Raw genomic sequence first — 19067 nt, 5'->3', positions numbered from 1 at the left:
AAAAAAGTTTTTTTAACTCGATAGGCTTTACAGACCTCAACCTCAATGCTTTTTTCATCCTTCTTCACTTGGTGGAGATCTTCAATTTTCTTATGACAGTCTTTGAGGTCATTTTGTAACTGAGACACCAGACGGCGCTTCATTGAGTTGCTATCCAGCAAACGCTGTACTTCTGCCTTTAACTTCAGAATGAACTCATCTTTTGAAAGCTCTTCATTTGGGTCTTCTTGTTGTACAATGCTAATGGAGAAATTGTGATTTTTAAGATTAAATCAAGTAATAAATCAGACATGGTTATTCCTCAAAAGCAATGACCACAGTGGTGAACATGTTTTGTCACCTACACAAATACATGCTAGTATTTCAAAACAACTTTAAATGTTGTCATACACAAGGATTATCACCTTTGCCATGTCTCTATATACAGAAATACGTTTATTCACAGGAAGAGCCTTCTCAAGATTAGTCCTGCTGCTCACTGTAGGTAGCTTAGAAATGTGAACTTTGACATAATTTACATTTGTGTTATTGGAAAATTGCACACTGTATATACATGCCCTTTATGACTCTAACAGAAACAACATAAATATTAAGGAAGAAAAGAATACTAAACACTAGCCATCCTAACCAACAATTTCTGTTATTTTTTTCAACTCACTAAAACACAAGTCTGGGTGAATATCTGAAAAACACAAAAATAGAAAAACACAAAAATAAAATCATGCTAATTTAAACCCAATTTTAGTTTCAATAAATTTAAAGATTGGAAGATTATCTGCTTCCTTGCCGTAATGCATTAACAAGACTAACTTTATCATCCTCCTTAAAAAACTAGCAAACCAAATAAAGCAAATAAAATAATAGTTTTCAATCACTAGACAACAGGCAGCAGAGGCCAGTGATTCCTGAGAAAAGGAAAATAAACAAGGTGAGCTCTAAGATTACCCCAGCTTTCTGCTGGAGAGTGTCCAGACCATAGCGCAGGGAGATGAAACCCAAACAGAGCCCAGTAATCTCACTGAGTTTCAGAGAAAGAATTCAGAGTTTGGGGAGGCCAGAGTGGCTAGAATATGAAGGGGAGAAATACTGGGGAAAAAGCAGCTGCACAGAAAAAGAGCTCTGGAGATCTGTGTGTATATGTGTGGCTAGGGAAAAAAACACAGGAAATGAATAAGGCTGGGAATATGTTGTGTTTCAATGAGCCATAATGCAAAGACTTACTTTGCAAAGACTTAATTTAAAGGGCATCAAATAATACCTTAGTAGTGGGGCTAAATTAGCCCTAGATTAAAGCCTTTTCTAAACCTGATCTATTAAAGTCTATAAAGAAAGCCTCGAAAGGATCAAACTGATTCCAAGTAACTTGTGTGTCACAGAAAAAGCATAACAGTATTTTAAAAAATATAGTAATATCCGGCATCCAAAACAAAATTCAAAATGTCTAGCATTCAATCAAAATTTATCAGGCATACAAAGAAGTAGGAAAAAAATATGAACTATACCAAGAGAAAAACCAATCAATAGAAACTAACCCGTCAATGACACAGACAATAGAATTAATATATTTCATATGTTCTAGAAGGTTAAGGAAGATACGAACTTGTGGAGGAAACTGGAAGATATAGAAAGACCCAAATTAAACTTTCAGAAAAAATTGTAATATCTGAAATGTAAAATATACTGGATGGGATTAATAGCATATTTAAAACTGCAGAAGAAAAGATCAGTGAACATACAGATATAGCAATAATACTATAAAATATATTTGTTTTTAACAAAGAGAAAAAAGACTAAAACAGAAATACACAGAACATATTACATTTTCCAACATGTGTAACTGAAGTCCCAGAAGAGGAGCGGGATGGAAAACATATTTGAAAAGTAATGGCCAAATTTTTCCTAATTTGATGAAAACGAAAACCCCACAAAACCCAGAAGTTTGGTGAATCTCAAGCAGAAGAAACACAAAGAAAACGAGTATACATCACAGCAGATTGCTGAAACCCAGTGATAAGAGAGTGTAGGAAGACTCCCAAAGAGAAGAGAACCAGAGAAAGGAATCCTGAATTCTGTGTATAAATTTGTACAAGCCTCCGTCTAAGCCCTGAACTATGCATGTACAGAACAACTCTCAAACCAGCATATCAAAGATTTTAAAAACTTAACTGAAATTTAAACCACACATTCAACTCTCACAATGACTAACCCCCGAGGGATGCATACACAGGTTGGATTCAAAGCAATGTGGCAAAGGCTTGGAGAACCGAACTGAGATTTAAAATACCCATACAAATTCACAATGTCTAGTATACAATCTAAAATTACTTGACATGCAACTAACCAGAAAAATGTGGCCACTTCTTAAAAGACAATCAGCAAATGATCCAAATGCTGAAACTATCACTAAAAGAGTTTTAAAAGTTTAAATTAGCTATTACATATCTCTGCTTTATGAAGTAAAGAAAAAGATACCTGAAGTGAATGAAAAAATAGGAATTCTTAACAGAGAAAGAAAAGCGATACAAGAACAAAATAGAAATGTTATTAAGTAAACAAAAGTTAAAAAAAAACCACAAAACTTTCTCTAGATAGGCTCAATAGAGTATACATGACAAGAAAAAAAGGAGAGAACATGAAAATAGTCCAGTAGCAATTATCCAAAATAAAAAGGAAAAACCATAGAAGAAAATGAACAGAGTCTCAAGAAACTGTAGTATAATACCAAAAAAATCTAACATACATGTAACTGGAGACCCAAAAGGAGAGAACAAAGACACAGGGACATAAAAGGTATTTAAGGAAATTAATGGCTGATATTTTCACAAATTTGGTAAAAGATGTAATAAATTTACATATTCAAGAAGCTCAGAGAACCCAAAATGAGATAAACTAAAAGAAAAACACACCTAAACATATCATAATCAAAGTACCAAAAACTAAATATGAAGAAAAAAATTCTTAAAGCAGCAAGAGAAAAAACTATACATTACTGACGAAACGATAATTCAAATAACAATGAATTTCTTCACAGAAACCATCGAGTCCAGAGAGAGTAGACCAATGTAGCTTTAATGTGCTGAAATAGAAGAACAATTGGTCAGGAACTGTATAATAAACAAATATAAGGATATTTTCATAAAAGGAAACAGACTCTGTCAAGCAGCGGACACGCTTGAGAAGAAATGGTAAAGAAAATTCATAGAAGATAATATTATACGATTCTGTTTATATGAAATGCACAGAGCAGCCAAATCCAGAGAGACAGGAAGTAGATTAGTTGTCTGGAGCTGTGGAGGCAGGTAATGGTAATGACTGGTAATAGGCATGGAGTTTCTTTGGGGGGATGTTGAAATGCTGTAAAATTAGGTGTGGTGATGACTGCACAGTTCTGTGAATATACTGAAAACCACTGAGTTGTATTCTTTAAGTGGGTGGCTTTTATGGTATGTGAAATAATATCTCAATAAAACAGTAAAAAGAAAGAAAGAAAATCCACACACCTAATGTATGAGTTTCCTTTATATGAAGGCAAATCTAAAAATCTGTAGTGCTTAGGTGTGAATAACTGGGCATGAAAAAGTTAAGGGAAAAAAACAGAAAATCATTGCCCTAATAGATAAGACAGTAGTTAACCTCAAGGTTACAGTAGGAAAGAACACGGGCAGTTCGTGGCAATTTTACTTCTTGACCTGGGTGGTGGTCCCACGAATATTCACTTTCAAATAATTGATTAAGCTGTATATTTATGTTCCATGTTCTTTATGTGTATATTTCACAATTTGAAAGATTTAAAAAGCAGAATAAAACTATAGAAAGTACTAGAGAAATAACTTATTTTTAAATATCAAGAAAATATAAATGAAAACAGTGACAAATCTAACTATATAAAAATTATAAAAAGGAAAAGTGATAACTGTCAATACCGGCTAGGTTACCAAAAAATAGGGACAGCCTCAGGACATGGATAATAATGTAAACTTTAGGGCTGTTTAGTAATATGCATCAAAAAACTCAAATAAGTGCACACCCTTTAGCAAGAAAATTATTCTACTTCTTTAGGAAATAAAGATGTGAATAAAGACTTGACTACAAAGATGCTTATAACAATGATACTGCATTATTTATAATAAAACTTTTAAACAGTGTTTTAGTAACTAAACTGATTGATTCATCTATATATTCACTAAAAGTAATATATAAAGATATTCACTGACATTCAAAGATTTCAGAATATACTAGTAAAATGACATTATAAAGAAATATTATCAATTTTTTTTTTTTTTTTTTGAGACAGAGTCTCACTCTGTCGCCCAAGCTGGAGTGCAGTGGCCGTATCTCAGCTAACTGCAAGCTCCGCCTCCCGAGTTTACACCATTCTCCTGCCTCAGCCTCCCGAGTAGCTGGGACTATTTTCTCTTTTAGAAACAAACAAAACAGATGATGTGCAAATTTTATACTGAAATGTTATAGCAGTTTCTTCATGGGATGTAGGTGAGATTATTGGTGATTAGAAATTTTGATTAGAAAATCAAATTTTCTTCTTTTTTAGCCTGTATTTTCTAATTTTTTTCATAATGGAGAATTAAATTACTTTTGAATAGAAATAAACAGCTGACAGTATCTGCCCTTAAGATGATGTGATGAAAGTCTCAGTAGTCTTCCTCTACAAAACCCATGACAAAACATAATCATAAGAAATATGTCATATTCCAATAGAGAGCCTTCCTACAAAATACTTGAGTAGTATCCCTCAAGACTGTCAAGGTCATCAAAAACAAGTAAAGTCAAGAGAAATCTAAGGAAAAATGACCCCTAAATGTAATGGGGTAGCCTGGATGGGATCCCAGAACAGAAAAAGTATGTTAAATAAAAACTAAGGGCATGTAAATAAACCCTGGATGTTAATTAATAATAATATACCAATATTGGCTCATTAATTCTAACAAATGTATCATACTAATGTAAGGTATTAGTAGGGAAAAATGGGTGCAGCATATCATATATAGGAACTCTGCATACATTTTTCTGTAATAAATTAAAACTGTTCCAAAAATATTTTTAAAAGCCTTTATTAGAAACAAAAATAATAGTACCTGAGTTAAAATGTTTACTGTTCTTCGGTTTTGGATGATTCCACATAAAATCTTAGAATACTGTGTGTGTGTGTCTGTGTGTGTTGAGAGAGAGAAAATGAATAAACTATTAGGTAGGTTTTTTAATGTTATAAAAGGAGCTTTTGCAATACATTATGCAACTTTTGTATATGTAATATATATATATTGTGTAAGTAGTCTGTATATAGATCTCATTTAAACCACTTCTATTTCCCTTGAAGTAGAAAATATAAATTATAAGAAATATAAAATATTTTACAATATAACTTCCTGTGCTATAAGACATGGTGAACTAACCTTAAGCAGAATTATTATTTTGCTCGGTTAACAAATTATGCATCCCCAATTTCTTTTCTTACTGAATGCCGACCACTGAAATAGCAGCACATCCTGTACTCCTAGAGGGAGCCAAGTCAGAGAGAGAGAGAAAGTGCTTGCTAAAATAATTTTCTCTTCTTTCCTCAAAGGGGAAAAAAATCAGTGGTGGTGACCAATCCTGAAAAAGGCTCACTACTGAGCCCTATGGAAGTCAGTTCTCCTAAATCCAAATAAACTGTAGTCCCTTATGAAGCCTGCTGAGAAGACCAAAGGGAAAAGGCATTCCACTTGTTAAATGTTTATTATTTGAGCTTAGCAGCCAACTATAATAAGGGAGAGAGGAAGCTGTCTGCAAGCTGCATGCAGATTTAGCTACTCAAATTCCATGAATGTAAAATAGAACATTGAGGCTAAACCCTTAAAATTTACTAGGCAGTAGCTTGAGGGAGGACGTAGTTGGTAATAAAAGCTTGTAGCCACCAATATTTGGGTCAGTGATTTGAAAGCAGCCCAAGTCAACTAAAATTCCCAACACAGGAAAATTATTGCTTCCTCTTATTCTAGGAATCACAGTAGACCAGGGGAAAGGGACAAATACCTTCTCTCCTTTATCTCCTTTCAATTTGATCTGAGTATAATTGCTTTTGGTTTTCCATGAAGCTAAAATATCACCTATTAAACTGCTGGCGGGTGGGATGACTACAAGCAAAACGTTTCTTCGCTTATCTTGTGCTTCACTGGATGTCTTTTTGCCGAGCCTCAGTGACTAATCACGCTGTGCTTTATTCTTCACTTTCCCACTGAATGGGTCCATCATTCCTTTTACTATAATAATGATGTGGTATCTCAGGTTTATTATCTATAGGAATGTGCTTTAAGATGAGTACAGGAGGCCGGGCACAGTGGCTGAAGCCTGTAATCCCAGCACTTTGGGAGGCCGAGGTGGGAGGATCACCCGAGGTCGGGAGTTCAAGACCAGCCTGACCAACATGGAGAAACCTCGTCTCTACTAAAAATACACAATTAGCTGGGCGTGATGGCACACGCCTGTATTCCCAGCTACTCAGGAGGCTGAGGCAAGAGAAGTGCTTGAACCCGAGAGGTGGAGGTTGTGGTGAGCCAAGATCACGCTATTGCACTCCAGCCTGGGCAACAAGAGTGAAACTCTGTCTCAAAAAAAAAAGAAAAGAAAAAAAGATGATTACAGGATTTTGGCTATGAGCACTAAGTAATATAGAAAGTGTAAAGGTAGCAGAATATATTTTAACCGACATCATGAAGAAGTAACTATTTGAAAAGATAAATATATATAATGTATTATTTATTCAATTCCCAGACAAATTATAGCAGAAACTAAAAGTAATCACAAATTGGAGAAAAATCTTTTTTGGCATGAACTACGTCTTTAATCCTCAAAAATAAAAGACATGAAGAAAGGAGTTTAAGGCAAAAAGGTTTAACTGACGTGTAAATATGAACAGACAGATAACTGAACCTTTCTCAGGAGTTTGGGTTCAAGTACTGGTTCTGCTACTGTCGGCCTTACTGAGCAAAGGAGTTCACTCTGGTTTTTCCAACTCTCACATAATAATATTGGATTTGATATTTTTCACAAGGTTGAGGATCAAGAACATTTTACAAAGTATGTGTTGAATTAATATAAAATTCATGTGACTTAATATAAAATCTGATCAGTGCTGTTTTAATCAACCATCTACTGAGTAACAATAGTAACAGCCATCATTTATCAACTGCCTAATATATGTTAGAATGTGTTACATGAGGCCTTTTATATTCATTATTTTAATCCTCAGTTTAACCTCCTAGGGATATTAAACTTGATAAGAAAACAGGCTCAGAAAAGCTAAGAAATTTGCCCAAGCTCACAAAGCTAGTAATAAAATGGCAAAACTATGATTCAAAACAATCTGGATCTAAAGCCCATGCTCTTTCTACTAGCCCCTTAGAATTCATCTGGCATTAGCAGGAAATGAGGCATTCACAATAGTGAATTTTCCAGGTGACTATATTAACATTTTATATAAATCTGTCTAAAAAAGATAGAATGCACTTTGTTTATTGCTTTAATTTACTGACCAAAGTGGAAGTCTTTCTTTGACAACTTGGGATCGTAACTGTGGACATTCTGATGTGGATCAAATATATATAAATGTGTAGAGTTATTTGCTGTGATACTCAGCAACTCCAGCCTGTTGGGTTTCCATAGTTTTCTCCCTGCTAAGGTTGAGCTGCTGGCTGAAGGACTGATACTGTCTTTTCCAACCCTTGCCCTAGCCCTCTGCAGTAAGTTAGGAAATCAGACAATTCATGGGGTACAAATAAATCTAAGTCAATATGGTCCTGGGATAAGAACTTGAAGGTGGCTCCTACTAAACACATCATATAATACAGTTCTGATATTTTCTTTTTTTTTTTTTTTGAGACTGAGTCTCACTCTGTCTCCCAAGCTGGAGTGCAGTGGCGCGATCTCAGCTCTCACTGCAAGCTCCACCTCCCAGATGCACGCCATTCTCCTGTCTGTCTCCCGAGTAGCTGGGACTACAGGCGCCCATCGCCACGCCCGGCTAATTTTTTGTATTTTTAGTAGAGACAGGGTTTCACTGTGCTAGCCAGGATGGTCTCGATCTCCTGACCTCGTGATCTGCCCGCCTCGGCCTCCCAAAGTACTGTGATCATAGGCGTGAGCCACCGCGCCCGGCCCAGTTGTGATATTTTCTTCTTTGCTTCCTTCTGGCGCTGTGATACTAAGCGCTGTGATTTGTAGGGATGACAGTCCCTGAAGACAGACCTCTAGATAAATGGAACCTTACAATAAACTCAAATAATATCTTCTTTCACAGTATCACCTGATCACTTTATATTTCAACTTACTGAATCTCGTCTTACTGTTCTTAAAATGGAATCACAGTCTCAAAATATGTAATTTCTAAAACCTACCGTATTGCAAACTTCTCAGGACATTTATATATTTGTATTTAGTTGTGTAATACCTGAAATACAACATGTATTAAACACTCTTAGGAAACTATAATTCAATAATGATGGCAAACTCCGTCTTAAACTATAAACAAAAGGGTGGTGGTAAGAGCTAAACGCATCCAAAAATCTTTCCTTAACCTAAATACAATCTCCTCCAAACACCGTATCTCTCTTCCCTATCTAAAACCAGTACAGGAAATGTGTAAATCCCACCTTTATACATCAAACATAACATTGAATGCATAGCACTTAAGTTGTTTCCAAGAATGTTTCTTTCTCCCTGACCAGAAAACACGTAAGCTCCCTGTGGGAAGGACAGTTCCTATCTTATCTTTTGTACTCTATTCCGAGAGCCTTGAATAGCACCTTCCATGCAGCAAGTGCTTCTAGAGTCCTTTCAGTGCTTAATTCTCCTTCTACCACCACCACTACTCCCTCCCCAGTCAGTCTCTGGCAGGAGTGATAAAATACTTCCTTCTGTGAGATTGCTAAAATATCTGTATTAGGCAGTAGTATAAAAGAAACAATCTCCACTTTAAAAGTAAAGTTATAGTAAGGTTCCTAGGAAAAATTAATGTATATTTTTCATATATTACTGATAAATGGAAGGTATCTGCATTCAATATACAGTGTTAACATATGAAAATAATACGCTTTCACCTTAAAACAGATAGCATGCATCATCAGTATTATTAATCTTGGTTCTTCTACAGTAAACTATTCTTTCCATACCTGTTAACTTTGGATTTTTTCCAGTTGACCTTTTTAATACCCAAATCCACATATGATTCAGTGAGTTCTACATTTAATTCTCCTTCTGAGTCACCTGGATGTATTCCTAGTTTTGCAGCAGATTCATAGAGAGAAATTTCATCTTTTAGTTCTTTTAATTCTTCCTACAACACAAAATTATTAAAAATAATTTTCGTTATTTTCCTATATGAAGAAATCAGTCATTCTATGTTTCAAAATTTGTTTTAATGATCAACAGAAGGCAAAAACACTTCTTCAAATATATTATTAGTATACATTATACTTTATAAAGACCAGCATATGTCAGGTTTTCAAGTAAAACCTAAATGAATGAGAAAACAAACATAAGGATTTCCTCTCACACCTCTGTCTCTTAGATTTTATCCTCCATGGAAAATAGTGTGTTCCTTGGACTGAAATTCTGATGGTGGCACTTTCTGGCTTACTAAAGTACAGGACAAAGTACGCTGGTTTGCCAAGAACGTGTTGTACTACAGCCTGCCAGTGGTGAAAAGGCAAAATACCTCTTTCGGTGGAGGTAATAATGGAACTCTTCTCCCATATTTTCCTCCCCCTCCAGTGGAAAATTAAGTAGCACTGGAGGAGAATATGACAGAATTGCAGCAAAATTCAACATTCCTCACCCCCACAGATGAACTGATCTCTGGGATACACCCAAAGATGAAAGGACATGCCACTTGAAGGAGGTGGCAGGGAGACTGGCAGGAAGTGGAGGGCCTTGGCTCTGCAATTAGACAGACTTAGGTTTGACTTGCCAACTGTGTGAAGGAGATGGTGAACAACTCCCATGGGCTGGTTTGAAGGTGGTCCAACCACCTCTATTATACAAAGAAACCCAAGATTCAAAAAGGTGATGTAACTACTGCCTAATTCAGATACCCATAGAGTCTCTTCCAAGTGGCAACACTCACTTGCAAAGCCTTGTTCATGTTTTCACTCATAGTATGTGCTTTCTGTGCTTGCTGCAGCTGGAATTGTAGCTGAGCCACCTCTTGTACTGACCCTGCAAAGGAAAGAACCGTAGAATACACTGAAAAAATGTAAGGGGACAAAGTACTTACGATCTACAGAAGACTTGAATCCACTGAGGCTATAGAAAGTAAAGTTCTGCTTTATTACTACTGTCTCTTTAGAATACATAGAGCCCATGGGACCCAGAAGGCATAGGTCTGGGCCAGACATTTCCCAGATTTAGTATGGCATCCTATATGACCTTGGGCAGTTAAAGGCATGGGCTACTATGACCATACTATGAATCAAATCAGCCTTATCTACAGACCTTAACATTCTAGAAGTCCTTTAATAGGAGGATAACACTCCAGCTCATGGAAAGCGAAAGAAAAAATTCTTTGGAACCCATTTCTACCCTGCAATAAGAAAACTACATTGTGCTGCCTTTAACTTCTTTGTAAATGCTTTTCTATCCAGCATCCCCACCTCCACATGTAAATGAAGTATATTAGGGTTATAATTCTGAAACTTTAGAAACCTCATATTTTAAATGTACTGGGCAAGGTGGTGGGGGGACTGTTCCCAATTTAAAAGGGATATTATTAGGTTTCAAAAGAAAATGACCATCTGGGAAATGATTAAGTAAAGCAATGATGGCATAAAGAAAATAATATTTTCAAAGCATTTAACAGCCAGGAAAAAGGCTCACCAAGTAACGCCAAATGAAAACAAAGGCTATAAAACTAAACAGGGAGCGGCCCTTAATAAACCATAATCCAAATTTTGCCCCCTACCAAGACATATATACACATATATTTAGGCAGTCTTTGACTTTAGTACTTTCAGCTTTTGAATAACCCACCCTCTCACATATTGTACCAACAGTCTAAATCACCTTTCATATGCCAAAGTGTGACTTTCATATATCAGTTAATGAATAACTGTTGACCTGCTTTCACAATGTGAGCTACTTACCAGCAAACAGGGAAGTTTTGTCTATATAGCAGTGTTTGTACAAACATGTGATTTTATTGTTCTTTGCTCTAATATCATTTTATAAAAATTAGTAAGAAAGGAAACAACTGCTGAAACTAAAATGATAGGAAGCATATGTCTCAAACTTAATACCATAAAGACCATATTAGAAATGTGAAGCATGACAAAAATGTAACTCTCTGGCCTCAACTGACGAGGTAAGTCACTATTCCATCATGAGGGGAGAAATATGAAAGAAGTTATACAAAGTATAGAACTATATGATCAAATATTGGGCCTAAAAAAGCAAAATATAATGGGATTTTACAATCATTTTTCATTTTCAGGAATAGAAATTACCTTATAACGTATTTTATTGTTCAATTTTTGCGTGTTCAGCTTTAGTATGCTTTCAGAAATGCGTTACATAAAGAAGCAGGGCATTGTCTATGTGTGTACATTCATTTCATTTGAAGGAAATACATTCAAACACTAACAATAATTATCTCAGTAGAATGATGGTTATTTTTATTCGGTACTTTATATTGGTGTCCAGCTTCCAAATTATTTAATAAAAACAAACTAAACCTTTATATATATATTTATATTTTTTCTTTTCACTAACAACAATTATCTCAGTAGAATGATGGTTATTTTTATTTGGTACTTTATATTGGTGTCCAGCTTCCAAATTATTTAATAAAAACAAACTAAACCTTTATATATATATATTTATATTTTTTCTTTTCTTTTTTTTTTTTTTTAAGAAATTTATTGCTGATTGTGATTTCTGTCCCTTCTGGATTTTTACAATTCATGGATCCTACTATATTCTTTCTGCATATTGAACCAGCCTTCTGGGGAGACAGTGGCCCTACCAGACACCTACCAGACTGCAACAAGTGGGCACACTGCTTTTGACTCTCCTCTAGACTTCTCGTCAACCTATTAATGATCTCAGTCTTTTCTAACTTGATTGCTTCTTGATTCCTTTCCAGTTGTTTCACATGATCTTTCAAACGAGAGCAAATGTCTTCCTAAATAGAAAAAAAGTTCAGGAAGTCATTTTCATAAAGAGGTTTAATAAAGAGTAAACTAAAAATTATGATACATAATTAGATTTGATGTCAAACACAAGATCAGCACATGGGAGCATCACCTCTTTTACAAGGTAAAGTGCACAGAACTGGGAGTGAAGAGCTTGGGTGAAGCTTCAGCTCTTCAGTCTGTTTCTTCTTTTGTAATTATACTAATAATAATTATGCTTCTTTTGTAATTATGCTAAAGTCTCCTTCGACTCTATATTCACAAGACAATGTTATTCAAAAATTAGATTTTATTCAAGCCGAAGAAAATGTATTACATTCCTATACATATTTTATATTGTCAGTATTAAGTGTATGTATATATATTTAGGTAGACTACTTTGAATCATGCAATTTGTATCCCAAAACAGTAAGGATACAGACAAACACATGAAAACTCACTGTATTCTAAGCAGCCAAAAGTTCATTCCATTAAGAAGCAGCCAAAAATAATCTTTCCCTCCTCTGAAATTCTGTTAAACTTGATCTATTTCTCTCTTATCTTTCTCCACCTTTTAGACGTCTTACTTCTCGTAATAGTCCCCTTGAAGGTGCTTCTGCAGTGCCTTAGACATATCAAGTGCTGTAATAAACACTCGAAAAATAAATGACAAAGAAAAATAGGGTAAATGTGTATGTGTATGTGTGTAACTATATGGGATTATGTAAAATACAGAGTGTGTATGCAATATACTCAAGTTTCTTCCAAAAGAAAATGTGTTTGGGTGTAATGAACCACGAGAGCCCCGAGTCCAGGTAGAACAAATACACTGTCGAAATTATCACCTCTCTTTCAAAAATGACTACAAAGGCTGAATTCCAGGCAAACAGCAGAGCATGGGAGAGGCAGAGGAGTGAATTAAGTTAATTAATTGAAATTACCCGAGAAAACCTAAAGAAAATAAGAAATAAGAAGAATACTGAGACAGGGCTTTGAAGTAGAGAAAAGGCCTTAGGCTTTTGCTGCCTGATCCATACTATAACCTAAAGCCCAATAATACCTTAAGGATACTAACACAAGGTACATTCCATAAGAGTAGTAACACAGAAGTACCTTGAAGCAAAGAGACTCCGAAGTCTCCCATTTTAGCTTAAAAATTCATGTGAATTTTGTATTCTATTTCATAATGAAGCTGTGTTTGCTTTAAATTTTTTCTACTAAATTTTTGAGCAAAATGAAGCTTCTGGAAACTAGTCCATGTTTATTCAGCACTGCAAACCTCCTGGCACACTGCTGCTAATTCCAGGCCAGCTTGAGAAACCTGGTTCTAAAGCGCCAAAGTAAGTGGCAAACACAATGAATGAGCTCATATTAATGACAGCATGACAGTAATGACAGCAAGAAGGGGTGGGGAGACAGCTAATATTTATATTCTGGGGAGGTCACAATAGTGTTAACGAGGGACTGGGAACTACCAAACAAAGTTAAACAAAAGGTAGGTATAAAAAAAATTGTAAAGAAAAAAAAGCAGATTCTGCCAATAATTTGATTATATGTTACAACCAATTAAACTATGGTGTATCCTGTTGACAAGTTCAGGAAAACAGATCATAATCATAAAACTTTAAAGTTTTAATACCAAAAATCAACGTTGTTCAATGTAGTTCAACGTTGGCCATGATAAGCTTGAGTAGTTCAAGATTGATATGGGCACACATTTTTCAAGACTGAGACAAATGTAATGATAAAGAGATGACGGCTGAACTCCAGCCTGGGCAACAGAGCGAGACTCCATCTCAAAAAAAAAAAAAAAAAAGAAAGAGAGATGATAGAGACGACAGCTGAATCTGTGGGAGGGAAAAGAACTGGACAGGGTTCTAGCGCACAGGAAAATGAGGACAGAGAAGTCTGTGGGAGTCTCTAAGCCAAAAGAAAGTGTTCAAAGTGGAGCCTTTAAATATAACATTAAAGAAAAGGTAGAAGGTTATGACATAGAAACCAAAGTCCATGACTTCACCAAAAGCTAAAGATTTCAAGGAGACAGAGGGAAAAAAGTAATGTATCAACAAGGAGATAATCAGAGATCTTAACAGGACACTTCTATGAATGGCAGGAGGTAAAAGTCAGTTTGATGGAGAGAGCCCAGGAGATAGTTTACTAGGAGAGAATTATGACACTGGAGGAACACTGTGAGCTCCAAGAAGCCATTTCTTTCACCTTTTCTGTCTCACTAAACAAATTCAAGGGAAAATCAGCCAAAAAAAAAAAAGAACTATTATAATATGTTGGGAGTGCATACAATCTTTTCTACCCAGAAAAGCTGGTGTCTTAAGAAAAACTCTTAATTTTACGATCCATAAATTTCTCAAAATATACTAGTTATAGACTTTTTTTTAAATTTTAGATTCAGGGGATATGTGTACAGGTGTGTTACATGGGTATGTGGCATGATGCTGAGGTCAGGGCTTCTGTTAGGCACTTTAGAATCACCACTTTGCAAAGCAGCTATGCGATTATATGCAGAGCCTAACATCAGTGCCATGCTCTGTTTAAAAAAAAAAAAAAAAAAACAAAGTAAAAGAACATAACAGTGGGAAAATACTTTAACACCTTCAATTTATGGGTTGAGGAGTCTGAAGCCCACCCAGCACAGAATCAAGAATTTGTTCTCACTTTAGTGTAGAGTTCTTCTATTGAAGGGGGGGAGCAGTGAACAACAGAGAATGCAGTGGGCACAGGAGTAGAAAACATTACAAATTCCTTCCAACCCATCCCTAATGAAACTGTGTTGAAGACAACAGAGAATGGAGACCCTGAACCCAATAAGGAAAAGCCACCAGGATCCACTCTTCTCTAGTCATCCAAGAAGGGCTACTGTCCAAGTCCAGCTAACTTCAATGTTACCCTGTGTTTGGCCAAAATTAACTTTAAAATAAAATAAATAAAATAAAAATTTATGAAGCGACAGCTCAAATTTTATTTGTTTAAATATTCTATAAAGCAGACTTTTCAATAATTTGGGATAGCCTTTTTTTTTTTTTTTTTTCCTGGAAACAGAGTCTCACTCACAGCTCACTGCAGCCTCGACCTCCTGAGCTCCAGCAATCCTCCCACCTCAGCCTCCCAAGTAGCTGGGACTACAGGCGCATGCCACCATGCCTAGCTAATTGTTTATTTTTTTTTTGTAGAGACAAGGTTTCACTATTTTGCCCAGGTTAGTCTCGAACTCATGGGCTCAAGTGATCCACCTGCCTCAGCCTCCCAAAGTGCTGGGATTACAGCCATGAGCCACCATAACTGGCCTTCATCTTTCCCTAATCCTATATATCCTCCACACTGATCAAATTCACAATGTTTTTTCTATATAAAATAAATACATAATGAAATAGATATAATAAAAACTCATGTAAATACATGTAAAAATAAAATGATACACAAACAATTATTGCCAGTAACGCACTCCTATATAATTCTACCTAAAAGAATGGAAAAATTAGAGGCAGCTATACAGATCAGAAATAACCCAAATCAGCATGAATTTTAAGTGTGGTGAAATTTTCCATACCCTCAAATCAATTTTGAAATTATGTTAAGAAAAATGCATTCTGAAATGTTATTCACTCAAGTGATTACCTAGAGTTATGGAGCACAAGCAAACTCACCACCTGACTCACATTTAGCTTTCAATATTTTATTCCCCCTTGAGTGAAAATAATAAAAATTCACTATGCAATATGCTCAAGATACACATCTCTTTAAGATTCAAATCTGATTAATCTCATCAGGCTGTCTTCTTGATTTTATAAATTATACTGTCTTCAAAATTTACTTTTCTCCCAAGAATCATTTCTTGACAGACTGTACTGACAGGTGAATTACCAAACGCTGGGAGACTCAAGTAAGGCTTTCTATCGATTAAGCTTCCAAGGTAATCTCTCAGTTTCCAGCCAGCCAGCCGCTGGCAGACTCATTTGTTTTGGTCTGGATTTATTCTAGGACCACATAAACAATATGCACAAATACTCTACAAATAAAGGACAAGTAATGTGAAAGTTGAGAAAGTACTAATAATCATATAAGAAGAAGTAGGGTTACCAAAAGTATATCTTTAGGATGTATTCTCATAAAATATCACTGGCTTTTTTTTTTTTTTTTGGTCAGATGGAGTCTCACTCTGTCGCCCAGGGTGGAGTGCAGTGGTGCAATCTCAGCTCACTGCAACCTCCACTTCCCAGGTTCAAGCAATTCTCCTGCCTCAGCCTCCCAAGTAGCTGGGATTATAAGCGTGCACCACTGCACCTGGCTAATTCTTTTTTTTGTATTTTTAGTAGAGACAGGGTTTCACCATGTTGGTCAGGGTGGTCTTGAACTCCTGACCTCAGGTGATCCGTCCGCCTTGGCCTCCCAAAGTGCTGGGGTTACAGGCATGAGCCACTGTGCCCAGCCAATATCACTGGCTTTTAAGTTTCACTCACGTCCCACGTCTAACATTTACTACAAACATTCAAGATTTCTATATGATGAACCATAAAATATCAGTTACAAAACTTAACCAGCTTTACTTGTTGATAACAGTTGCTCATTTGAAATCATCCCAACCTGTTCTTTAAGTGCGGTGACTGTGGCATCCAAATTCTTTTGTAAGGACAATACTTGCTCTTCGTACTTCTTTGTGAGGCCCATAACAATGCTCTCATGCTGTTCTCTAGCTCGTTGAAGTGATTCAGAATGATGAAGGTCCACCAGCTGCTGCTTCAAGCTTTCCAGAGCCATTTCAGTTGTTCTGGACTTCTTGATCATCTAGTAATACACACAGGATATCCATATTTAAAATATACACAGAGTATTTTAGCTCTGTGCTGTCAATAAACTTTTACTTTTACTATACACTAAAACTCAAGCATGTTTTAATGAGAGTAGAGAAGGGGTCTCCACTCATCATGGCTCAAGCTTATTAAAACATTCCTAGCTGGGCCCATAGTTGTTGGAAACAATGTTCCCTGAGAAAATACATTTGGTAGTTACCTGAGGGGAGTGAAAGAGGATTTTGTGCAGCATGGTGAATGTGGCTATCAGGCACGGAATCTGCGCTGGTGTGATGGCCCCAGTGCTGTTCGCATTGCTCTATGACCAAAGTGTGGGGTAACCCAATTGTTAGGTCATAGACAAATGACAACTGTTCCTTGAAAGACTGATGAAACTTGCCAATGGTCACTTTTTAAAAACAAAGTTTTCAAAGCTCTAACTGCACAGTTGGTATTGTAGGCAAAATCATAGCCCCCCGAAATGCCCATGTCCTAATCCCCAAAACCTGTGAATAAGTTATATTACATGGCAAGGGAAAATTAAGATTGCACATGGAATTAATATTGCTAATTAGACTGCCTTAAAATAAGGTGAGTAGCCTGGATTATCCAGGTGGGCCCAATGTAACCACAGGGTCCATAAATGAGGAAAACTAAGGCAGAAAAGTCAGAACCAGAAAGACTTATTAGCCAGCCATTCATTGCTGGCTTCCAAGATGGAAATGGGCCACAAGCTAAGGAACACAGGTGGCCTCTAAAAGTTGGAAATAGCAAGAAAATGGATTCTCCCCTAAAGCCACCGGAAAGCAATGCAACCTTGCCGACACCCTGATTTCAGCCTAGGGACATCCATGTCAGACTTCTGACCTCCACAACTGTGAGATAAATTTGTGTTGTTTTAAACCACTGAATTTGTGGTCATGTTACAGCAGCAATAGGAAACTAATACACTTGGTGATTCTGCTGCTTACATAAAAAGATGACAAAATTATAACCTTTCACTACATAAAAGCAACTTAACTTTTTAATCTAGTAACTATTGGTTTTCAAAAAGTTATAAATAATCTATATTACATACAAAAATTAAAGTTTCAAAAGAGAATTATTCTTCATTCTATTCCAGAGATTGCCTATATATTGCATACTGCTTTCATTGCTAAGAGATCCATCCACTGAATGACATAGATAATTTGTGCCAGGCAGGGTTCTAAGCACTAAGGACATAATGACCACACAGAAAAGGTCTAAGCTCTTACTACTTTCTAGTGGGAAGAGACAATAAATAACAAGTAAACAAATGAGATCATTTCAGATAGTTATAGAGTAATAGAATATGGCGCAATGAAGGTGAGTTGGAGGATGCAGCTATGGGCTACCTTTCATATAAAGTGAATAAGAAGTCCTCTGAAAAGGTGACTGTTTTTAGCTAAGACCTGAAGGAGGAGGAGGAGCCAGACATGAGATAACACTGTTTAAACTCTTTCATTAAACCATCCTCAGACTTAGCTACAAGTCTCAGGCAAAACCAAGCTCATTATTTCATAGTCACTTTCTTATTTTTTTGAGAGGAAGTCTCACTCTCGTCCCCCAGGCTGGAGTGCAATGGTGCGATCTCAGCTCACTGCAACCTCTGCCTCCCAGGTTCGAGTGATTCTCCTGTGTCAGCCTCCCGAGTAGCTGGGATTACAGGCACCTGCCACCACGCCCGGCTAATTTTTGTATTTTTAGTAGAGACGGGGTTTCACCATGTTGGCCAGGCTGGTCTCGAACTCCTGACCTCAGGTGATCCGCCCACCTCGGCTTCCCAAAGTGCTGGGATTACAGGTGTGGGACACCGCGCCCGGCCGTCACTTTCATTTTTAACCCTGCCTTCTGCCAAAAAATGAATCAACTACCACCAGGCTTAGCTACCAATGACTTATGACTATTTCCAAAAATCAAATGGCTATTTCATTAATCAAACAAGGTGAATGTGTCACCACTTTAAACTCAAGTCTAAAGAACAGTTCTCCAAATGAAGAAGCAGCAGGAAAAATAAAAATAAAAATTTTTAAAAAGCTTCTCGGGATACCAATTCTGAAGGAAACTATTTCAGTCAGGAAAT

The 19067-nt window shown here is 36.4% G+C and overlaps 1 protein-coding gene across 2 annotated transcripts in view; it reads right to left on the bottom strand.

Moving 5' to 3' along the window:
* The window catches only part of CEP152 (centrosomal protein 152), a 74101-nt gene that overhangs the window by 32738 nt on the left and 22296 nt on the right, over window positions 1-19067 (bottom strand). For both annotated transcript variants that reach the window (XM_023227232.2, XM_023227234.2), the window contains 5 exons: window positions 16758-16958; window positions 12022-12169; window positions 10118-10209; window positions 9165-9328; window positions 36-240 (listed from right to left, as the gene is read on the bottom strand). In XM_023227232.2, the coding sequence (XP_023083000.2) occupies window positions 36-240; window positions 9165-9328; window positions 10118-10209; window positions 12022-12169; window positions 16758-16958 (810 nt within the window). The remainder of the gene's footprint in view (window positions 1-35; window positions 241-9164; window positions 9329-10117; window positions 10210-12021; window positions 12170-16757; window positions 16959-19067) is intronic.

Source organism: Piliocolobus tephrosceles, chromosome 6 (genome assembly GCF_002776525.5).
Source record: "Piliocolobus tephrosceles isolate RC106 chromosome 6, ASM277652v3, whole genome shotgun sequence".
NCBI classification, from domain to species: Eukaryota; Metazoa; Chordata; class Mammalia; order Primates; family Cercopithecidae; genus Piliocolobus; species Piliocolobus tephrosceles.
The sequence above is the reverse complement of the archived record's forward strand: the minus strand, read 5'-3'. Positions and strand labels throughout refer to the sequence as shown.